This window comes from Coffea arabica, chromosome 1e (genome assembly GCF_036785885.1).
Source record: "Coffea arabica cultivar ET-39 chromosome 1e, Coffea Arabica ET-39 HiFi, whole genome shotgun sequence".
Classification (NCBI taxonomy): domain Eukaryota; kingdom Viridiplantae; phylum Streptophyta; class Magnoliopsida; order Gentianales; family Rubiaceae; genus Coffea; species Coffea arabica.
In genome coordinates, this window is record NC_092311.1 from 8,984,403 (window position 1) to 8,995,019 (window position 10,617).

Sequence of the window (10,617 nt, forward strand, 5' to 3'; positions counted from 1 at the left end):
TATAATATTATGTTATAATTTTTTTTCAAATAATCATCTATCCAAAGACGCCTCAATCAATTATTTCTTTCCCCAGATAATTTTCTATGTAAACGGACTTATCAACAAAGCGTGAACGGACTGGAGTTTCTGCATACTTGTGCATAGGCCTCTGCATCGCAGGGTCCAGCATTGATTGAGAAATTACGTGTGAACATGCCAGCTATTTCCATGGAAAAAACAAAGCATCCAACTTTCCCGTTTAAACTCCATTAGTACACCAAAACCTCATACATTTTTTTTTTTCAATTTTTTAACAACATTTGTACTACTAGAGTACTAGTTTCTAGCTAACAATATTCATAGCTAAGGCTTCTGGAATTAATTCATACTAATAATAAAATTATTAAAACCACCAATTAAGTAGTAACCATTTTCCTATGACTAGAATGCAAAAAGGATAAGCTCAAAATAACACATAATCTCACCTATTAAGCTGGAAAGAGAGGGGGGGGGGGGGGTTCAAGCATGCCCGGTACTTTAGGCCTTCTTTGGATAGCATTTTCTGTAGAACAATTTTTTTTGGATTTTTGTGAGAATATTAGATATAATATTTTTAATTATTTTTATTTATCTTACATACATCACATCTTGAAAAAATGCTACAGGAAATTTTTCTACAAAAATATCCAAAAAATTACAATATAATTGTTTGGATTGTGATCTTTTGCCAAAAAATTTTTATGTCTTCCGTGAATACATTTTCTAATGCATTTTTATCTCACATACATCAAATCACTAAAATACATTTTCTTATAAAAAAATCTTAAAAATAGCATTCCAAACCTATTTAAGGTCCAAATTTCAAAGAATGTCATTTTCTTTTTTTTTAAAAAAAGAATAAATAAAACGGTACGATCAAAGGCACGGTTACTTGTGAGAATAGACGAAAGGATGTGTCCATCTCCACCATTAATTCGTCAAAAAAAAAAAGAAAGAAAAGAAAAGAGATTGGATTCCATACCCCATCAAACCCCCCTTTCATTCCACCTATAAATAGGCCTCTAATATGAACTAACTGAAAATCACTGCCTAAAACCCACAAAATGGAGACACCAGAGAGTCATGTGTTCCCTACTGAAGGATCCCTTAGACGCATTACTTTTTTTCTTTTTGACCAAATTTTTACTAATTTTGTCAATAACATGTTATAGTTTTCTGCAAGGGTAGACATCAATTTTTTGCCCAGAAGAGTAATGTTTTGGAAGATTTCATCTGGAGAGTTGGCATTTACACAACAAATGAAGGGCACACACCATTTTTTGTGCAAAAACCAACTCTCCAGATGAAATCTTCCAAAACATTAAAATGGCGAGTCAACTGTCCCAAATCCAAGAAATTTTGTTAAGTTGAATTGACGTCAAATCTTAATCTTCTCCAAGAACAGGATGCAGCTTAAGAAATCAAAATTAGGCACAATTTTTGTGCCACATTTCACATATTCTACAGTTTCTATGACTTCTGATAACATTTTTTCTGTTCTATTTTAACTTTAAATTGTAGAAATTGTTCAAGCTGGAGGACTCGATGCCATTGCACATTATCGCCACTACAAAGTACAGTAGTGACTGCTGAAACTCTTATTTGCATTTTGGGCTTTGCTTTTCAAGAAAGAAAATAAGTTACGTTTGTTTTCGTTTTCTTTCCTTTCGAAGAAAATCATTACTATGTGGTGAATTTTAAACATTTTTCAGGATGATGTGCGGGTGATGAAGGAAATGGGACTTGATTCCTACAGATTCTCAATCTCATGGCCTAGAATATTGCCTAGTAAGAACCATAGTGACCTCGAACTAGAAAAACTTTTGGTTCAAATGATGAATATTCTATCTTTATCAGCCATATAATTGTTTTGAAATTCAAAAATTCGCTCATAAAAATTTTCCAAAATGTGTAATGCTTCTTAGCTGGAAGAAGAACTAATGGAGCTGGGATAAACGAGAAAGGAATACAATTCTACAATAGCCTCATAGACGAGCTGCTTGCCAACGGTCAATTACATCCCCTCAAAGACATACATTTATTTCATTTTATCCTCTTGATAATGTTATTGACAAATACACATATTGCTTTTAGTTTGAAAAATCTATATACTTAATTACAGGTATAAAGCCAATGGTGACTATCTTCCATTGGGATGTACCCCAAGCATTGGAGGATGAATACCATGGGTTTCTTGACAAGAAGATTGTGTATGTGAACTTGCAATTACTATGCTTCCAAATTCCAGTATACACATATTCTTCAATTTTTTTATGCATGAGGAGCAATTTGATACGACAAAAGGTTTGACTTCCACCGATTCTTGATCGGGAAAATTTATAAAAAACAGTGTGATTGAAACTTGGATCCGTAAAGCGTGGCATAAATTTGACTTATCTATTCTAAATGTCACTCGGAATATAGAACTCGTATTATTTTATTTACAACGAATAGCTGAAAACTGTGACATCCTTATCAATTACTAGTCAAAATCGCACACACTTTTGGCTAGAGTTCCCTAGTTGTTTATCAAATTGATGCCTTAAAAGAAAATTGAAGCCTAAAATATACTGTTTTATCGGTTTTGTAGGATTGACTTTGTGGATTACGTAGACCTATGCTTCAGCAGACTTGGTGATCGAGTGAAACACTGGATAACATTCAACGAGCCATGGAGCTTCAGTGTGGGAGGGTACGCAACGGGCACTTTGGCACCTGGTCGTGGAGATTCTTCTAATGCAAGAACTGACATAGCATTCCAGTTTCCCTCAAGCAAGGCAACTTCACAGCAAGCATCGGAATTTGCTGGTGCTCCCAAGCAAGGGAACGCCGCCACTGAGCCATACATAGTGTCACACCACCAGCTTCTGGCTCATGCTGCTGCTGTTCAATTATACAGGCAGAAGTATCAGGTTTGAGTTTGGATATCATGATAAATTTTGGTACCTAGATGATGCATCTGCTAATCAGTTTAAATTAATAATCTATCTGTTTGAGAATTTAAGTTTGAACCCTAAGGAATTAGAGGTCTTGTATTCAAATCCCCCTCCCTTTTTCCACTTCTTAAATCCCACCTCTCCTTTATTAGAAAAAAAAATTTAAAAAATTAAGCTATTCCTCAGAGTTAATTCAAGCTGTTTTGACACTCTGAAGAGCTAGAGAGGATTTACCAATTTCTGTAACTAAAATGGACCTTTCTTAAAGATTATCCCTATAACTTACTAGGTGTGTATTATTTCAATATGTTTCAATGAAATCTAGTGTTGTGATATATTATTATTATTATTTTGAATATAACAGGAGGATTATTTTTTTACATTTTGCAGAGGAGCCAAAAGGGTAAAATTGGTATTACACTTGTGTCAAATTGGGCTGTACCTTACCACAATACTAAAGAAGATCGGGATGCTGCACAAAGGGCAATCGACTTCATGTTTGGATGGTGAGAAAGCATACGAGTGCCAGCGATTATTTTTCATAATTCCAATACATTATGCTAATTAAGCTTTAAACTTTAAGGTGAGCATGAGGTTAATTTTTTTTAATTTTGTTATTGAGTACGAAGTTTTTGGTACCTTAATGTTTCTGTCTACAATTTGTGACTAAGAAGTTTTCATATATTAACTTTCTTTCGAAAGTTCTAATAACAAATGATATTAATACTCCTATTTTATCCATGGAATTCAATATATTTGAGGGTAACATGAGCTTTCTTTTGTTAATTACCATTAGATGATCAGTAAAACGGGATCTTAGGATCTCTAACTTGATTATATGGATTAAAAGTTGGTAATGTATAACATCCATGCCATGCATTTGTCAACTTGTAGATCCATACAAATAGAAGTCCAAATTATACTTGATTCTTACTACATTCTTCTTCAAATAAGAACAGTAAGTCCCTCGTCATGCTTATTTCAGGTTCATGGATCCCATAACCCATGGCGACTATCCAAGTTCAATGCGGTCTCTTGTAGGCCATCGACTTCCAAAGTTTTCTAAACCGGAATCAGAACTCTTGAAAGGATCATATGATTTCCTGGGATTCAACTACTACACTGCTAACTATGTGCTCAACGAACCAGGTCCTCCTTACACTTTGGATTCTCGGGCTAAATGCACTCGTAAGTCCAATGCCTTTACCTTCATCATTAATCGGAATGCAATTTTAGAACTAAATACTTCAAAGTCTACTATATGATAATTAAATACTTCTCTCCAACATTACGATTAGTAATTCAGCATATTTCTCAACAATATTAACTTAATTTCTTTCTTGCAGCTTACCGTAATGGCAAACCAATTGGAGAACGGGTAAGGCTCTTCCTTTAATTTTTATATATCACAGAAGTCAACGAAAAATGAAGAAGGCCTGCTTTTGCAGAATTGATTTGTGGATGGGTCATATCATGTCAATGAAAAACTTTGAAGAGATAAACACAAATTTTTTGACACTTACAAGGGCTAGCATTTTTTTGTCCTTGTATCACTATCACAATATGATGACTATCTCAGCATTTTGCAGGCTGCTTCTGACTGGCTCTACGTTTATCCAAAAGGAATATTGGAACATGTTGATTACATTCGAGAGAAATACAACAACCCCCCTATTTACATTACTGAGAATGGTATGTTAATTGACTCTTAGTTAGTTGCATTATTGGTTCACTACTTTTAGATGATTATTAAATCTGGGCAAATTACACTTTACCCCCTATAATTTAGTATTTTTGAACATAACCCTCCTATGGTTTCAAAAGCTATACATAACTCCATCATGGTTTGGATTAAAGTGTCAAATTAATGGAATTTGCAATCCATAACTGAATCGCTTAAAATCTCAAAAATACCCCTATATAAAGTTAAAAATTATTTATTAACCATATGATGGGTTATGTGTATATTTTGAAAATCATAAAGTGGTTATATGATAAAATATTAAATCATAAGGGAGTTATATGGTAAAACATAAAACCATACGGGATTAGTATGCCATATATATTATGTTTATATATTTTGGTTACATCAGTCATTTTAATTTTTAAATAAGGGTAATTTTGACATGTTTAATGGTTTCGTTACAAATGATCATTTCCATCACTTTGATACTTTAATCTAAACTATGAGGGGATATAACTTTTGAAACCATAGGAGGGTTATGTACAAAAATACTAAACTATAGGGGGGTAAAATGTAATTTGCCCTTAAATCTATTAATTGTTAAGTAGGTTTAAAGAAATGGAAGATGTTATTTGGAGATTAATTAATAGAACACTTGTATCTTGGGCACTGTATTTAATTTTGTTTTCTGGCGATACAATATGTTAAGCTCCACCAAATGCGCTGCTTGTTGCATGATATTTGCAATTATAAATCTTACCATCTATAAGTTGTCACAAATTGCACATTCCGTAAACAATCTTTGACCTATATATGCATATCTTGCAGGGCGTGATGAGTTCAATGAAAAGAACTTGTCTTTCTGGCTAGCTTTTTTTGACCCCAAAAGGATATCTTATCACTACAGGCATCTTCGATTTCTGAAGAAAGCAATAGAGTAAGATCTTTGGCTTCTACTATTGTTATTACGTTCAGTATTTTTTTCATTTTATGGTTCATACTTAAAAAAAAAAAATTGACGTTTAGGCCATCTATGCACATATAAATATGATGAAAATTAAAGCACTGAGATCTTATTTGGAATAGATGTTGCTATTCTCATGTATGGTTAAACAAATAATCTTGCAAATTCTAACCAAGTTTTGCTATCACTAATTCTGCCAAGTTGTGGCGCAAAAAAAAAATCTGCCAATTTCTGAAAAATTTATTCCTCTAATAGTTCAAGTTAGTTGATGGAAACAAGCATTTACATGGATATCCAACTTATACTAAAAGTCAAGAGCAAGCAAAGAGAAAATTTCAGAATCTTTTGCAAAGTATGTACCCTTTTTAACCAAAGAAATGGATAGAAAACCTAGGGACCATAAATCCTACGCAAATTTTTAATTTTCCCGTACATTTAGCTCTTAGAAACTGAACATTCACATCTACTAAATCATCTTCCTTAATTGAATGAGTAAATTAAGGCCGACTTCAAGGCTTTTCATGTTGTTGTGTTTAATGCAGCAAGGGAGCAAATGTGAAAGGATACTATGTCTGGTCATTGATGGATAATTTAGAATGGAGCACAGGTTTTAATTCTCGTTTTGGTATGAACTTCATTGACTATGCTGATGGTCTGAAAAGGTATCCAAAACTGTCAGCTGGATGGTTTAAGTTCTTCCTCCACAACGATGAAGAAACTAACGCTTGAGGACTTCAATGGTCTGGAGACTTTCTCCAATACCACTTCCCTATCAAGTTCATTTACCAAGAATTATTTGTATGTGTGCTATTGAGACTTTCTTGTACTTCACGTGAAGTTCATTTACCAAAAAATATTGTAAGTGTGCTTTTAACTTGTGCCTGGATTCATCATTTACTATTTAGAGTAATGCTGGATTCATAAAATGTATTTCCTGGTTTTTTTGTGTTATGCTATGTTGTTTGTACTATCTAAAGCACGATGTGTACTGCATAATAAAGGGGATTTCTACTTGTCGTAATATGATGCCAATTTTTGATTTTTCTACTATCTCTTTTTAAAGAAAAAATCAATGCTAAATTCTATTTTAGACCTTCAAACTATAAACACATTCTCACTTTAATTTTCAGAGTTCGATGTTGGACACTTTATTTCATAACATAGGAAATCCATTTCACTTTAATCCGTAAACTTACTTAAGTTTAAGGACTAATGTGGAATGGATTTCATGCTTTAGAGGATAAACTATCCAACATTAATGTGTAATGACTAAACTATGATAGATTTCATACTTTAAGGGATAAAGTATCTAAAATTAAAGTTCAAGCATCCAAATTGAAGTTTAACCAAAGATCGATAGGGAAGCTTTCCAACTCAAACGTACAGCGATTCTTCTTAGTTTAGAAATTGGATTGTAGATGCATTGCTTTCAAATGGTGATGTGTAATGAGATTTCTTGCATGTCCACAATAACAACTGGATCTCGCAATGGAGCAACGGAAAATCAATCGTTGGAGCTGCAAAATTGCATTGAGCATGCACAAATCCACACAGATCCATCCCTTAGCCAATGGATTTGCCTGCAAATCCACTTCAAAAGGCAATCCTACTCTTGGATCTAGCATCAGATTGCAGGGCTAGATTTAAGCCAGATAGTAGCAACACAGATCCGCGAGGTAGATCCGTGCCTTGTCGGCTTGGATCCATCCGTGGATCCTTGGTCGATGCATATTGTGAATTTTAGTTATTTTTTGATTTTAGGCGTAATTTCGTTCCTTTTCAGTTTAGAACACTTGTAATCTATAAATAGCCACTCTTATGGTTATTTTGAGGGCTTTTGACATTATTATTGAAATTTTAATGCTTGTCATGTTGTTTGGATTTTATACCCTTTCTTTGGATGCAGGCTAGGTCTAGATTCTTGTTGAATCTTTGTGATATTTTGGGGTTTGGTCTTGTATCAACCATTGGTTTTTCTTATAGAGTGTGTTTGTGTAACTCTTTTTCTCAAGCTTCTGCCATTGCGTCAGTTGGTATCAGAGTAGACTTCTCCTATAATGATCATTGAAAAAATGGTGGAGTTTCTAACGCTTAACCATAATTTGGATCATGAAAAAATGGTGGAGTTTCTAACAGAGTTGCTCACGATTCACGATCGCATCCTTATTCAATATGGTCGACATCAACCTTATAGACAACTAAGTTATAAGGCATCATCTTTGGATGATGAAACTTTGCCAAGTTTTGGCGGGATTATCCCTAACCCTAGGGATAATCTTTGTTAGAACAAACAACCTGTGTATATGGTTCGCAATTTTTTGCGAAGGAAGTATGAGACACAATGACATCAATTATTCCGAACCAAGTGTAGAACTTTTAATCACATCTTTAATTTGGTAATTAATGGTGGTAATTATTGAAATATTATCTCTAGCATCATAATGAATTTGTTAAAATTTTCAATTAAAGAGCTTCGTGAACCTTATAGAATTGGTTAAATAATAAACAGTAGAATTTGTTGAAGTGACTGTGAGGTGTCATGTTCCATTTTCAATAGGCTATTATGCATATGAAGTTTTGTGTGATGTTTTGGACATCAATGCTTGTCACTCATTGGTTGATAGACCATGACAATATGTTGTAAATGCAGCATATAGTAGATGTGACAATATATATCATTTTGTCGAAATGGCAAAAATATTGTCCTCATGCCACTGAAGCCGCGTTCAAAATCCATGTCCAGTCAATTGATTGCAATCAATTTGTTACATGCTGCACATACAGATTGTAATTTATATACAGGTATAAAAGATGTTGAAGGTGCCAAAAATGTTGAAGAACTTCTTGACTCAGCTATTGAACCCTAAGCAAATTTGCTGTCTAGCAAATATGAAGATGCAGCTGTAATTCCAAATGAGGAAAATAAAAATCCTTTTGGAGAGATTGAAATCAATAAAATTTATCTAGTTGCAAAGAAACCTCATTAGTTGTCTGTCACATCTATGGTATCAATTGTTTTCCCAAACAACAAAAATATTGACTTTGGACAGAATATTGTGTTTGACAAATTTTTTTCGGTCAAATATTTTCGTGTGAAGGTTGAAAAAATTGAATTTTAAATCATCTCCACATGTATAGTCAAATTTTTTCTAACCATATTGGATTGTGAAGTTGTGAGATTTAAAATTATTTCAAGATTGTATACAACTACATATGTTTGTGGTTAGATACAAAGGTTCGTGAAGAAATTTTGTCCTAATAAAATTTGTGGGAGCATAGTTCATGATCGAGTTCAAAGATTCTTACAAATCACATGGAAGATTCATTGGATTATTTCGATTTTCTGATATTGCAGTTTTTTTTTTGGAACTCAAGGTTGAGTTCTTTCGAAGTACGGGAATTGATGTGGAACGAGATTTATTTTCAATAGTAGCAATTGGATCGTGCAATGGAGCAATGGAAAATGTGCACGGATCCATCTCTCAACCCATGTATCTATCTGTGGATCCACTTCAAAAAGGCTATTCAGCTAACTGGATTTTTGATCCAGATCCAAAGTAGACAACAACGACATGGATCCGTGAGGCGAATCCACACCTAGCCGACTTGGATTCGTCTACATATCCATGGTCATTGCACATTGCAAAATTTTAGTTATTTTTCTGATTTTAAGTGTACTTTCTTTTTTTTTTAGTTTAGAATACTTTATCCTAAGATTTATTTTGACGACTTTTGACATTATTATTGAAATTTTAACGGTTGTCATTATTTGGGCTTTATATCTTGTACTTTGGATGCACCCTAAGTATAAATTCTTGTTAAATCCTGGTCATAATTTGTTGACAGTGTATTCTTGTAGAGAATGTTCATATATTCGCTTATCATACTTCTGCTACCGTGGACGGATTTGTGCGCTCAAAGGATTGATTTTATGTCACTCTACTGCACAATCCAACTACTACTATTGACAAGGAATCTCATTTCACATCAAATGACCATATTGCTCCAATAAGCATATATGAATGATCAACTTATACATAATTTTTATATAACCACATTAATCCAATAAGGATATATAGCGGGATAGGGCAACATGCATGGAAACATATAGTTTAGGAATCACACAACATTAGATGATTGACGAGACTTCTTTCTTTACTTCAAATTTTTAAACACTCGACAAAAAACTCAGTTGTACACAATAATTTCATTGTAATGTGTGTCGTTTAGTCACTGAGCAGTCACTTAGGGGTCTTAGTAGGTGATCCGGGCTATTTCCTTCTCGATGATGAAACTTATCTGCCAACGTCTAACTGGCCAAGAAAGAATCGGAATTGATCGATAGATCTCTGTAAAAGATATTAGATGTCAATCCCTCAAGAAAGATTATTAATTATCGGTGTGAATTGAACTCCTTTATTATTTAGACGATCACAAGTAAGCAAGTAAATTTAAATTATCATCATGTGATAAAAACAGTAAAAATGATAACAAAAAGATTCTTAGAGTTATGGAATTCCTATTTACTCTTCCAAATGAAAATTACCAATTAAATGAGTATTATTACCTTGATGATCGGAGTAGACTTCTCCCATGATGATCGTTGTAATGCTCAACTATAATTTGGATCCAGAAAAAATGATGAAATTTCTAAGAGAGTTGCTCACGATCACATCCTTATTCAATATAGTCTACATCAATCTTATGGATAACTAAATTATGAGGCGTTATCTTCTGATGATGAAACTTTGGCAAGTTTTGGCGGGATTATCCCTAACCCTAGGGATAATCTTTGTTAGAACAAATAACCTATGTATGTGGTTCGCAATTTTTTGCTAAGGAAGGATGAGACACAATGACAGCAACTATTCCGAACCAAAAACAAAACTTTTAATTACATTTTGAATTTGGTAATTAATCGTGATAATTATTGAAATATTATCTCTAACATCATAATGAATTTTTTAAAATTTTCAATTAAAGAGCATCTAGAACCTTATAAAATTAGTTAG

General features: G+C 33.4%; 1 protein-coding gene across 1 annotated transcript; it reads left to right on the forward strand.

The window, feature by feature from the left end:
- Nucleotides 1–507: 507 nt before the first annotated feature.
- On the forward strand, nt 508–6,626 carry LOC113688815 (beta-glucosidase 12-like). The gene is made up of 12 exons (XM_027206618.2): nt 508–514; nt 1,543–1,595; nt 1,734–1,809; nt 1,947–2,030; nt 2,144–2,231; nt 2,612–2,933; nt 3,348–3,463; nt 3,943–4,145; nt 4,304–4,335; nt 4,547–4,649; nt 5,470–5,578; nt 6,148–6,626. The coding sequence occupies exons 1-12, from the start codon at nt 508–510 to the stop codon at nt 6,332–6,334; spliced, it is 1,380 nt and encodes a 459-aa protein (XP_027062419.2). The 3' UTR covers nt 6,335–6,626.
- Nucleotides 6,627–10,617: the final 3,991 nt, after the last annotated feature.

Coding starts and splice junctions, on each gene's coding strand:
- LOC113688815 (XM_027206618.2), top strand. Junction 3,464..3,942: donor ATCGACTTCATGTTTGGATG/GTGAGAAAGCAT, acceptor TGCTTATTTCAG/GTTCATGGATCCCATAACCC. Junction 4,336..4,546: donor GCAAACCAATTGGAGAACGG/GTAAGGCTCTTC, acceptor AGCATTTTGCAG/GCTGCTTCTGACTGGCTCTA.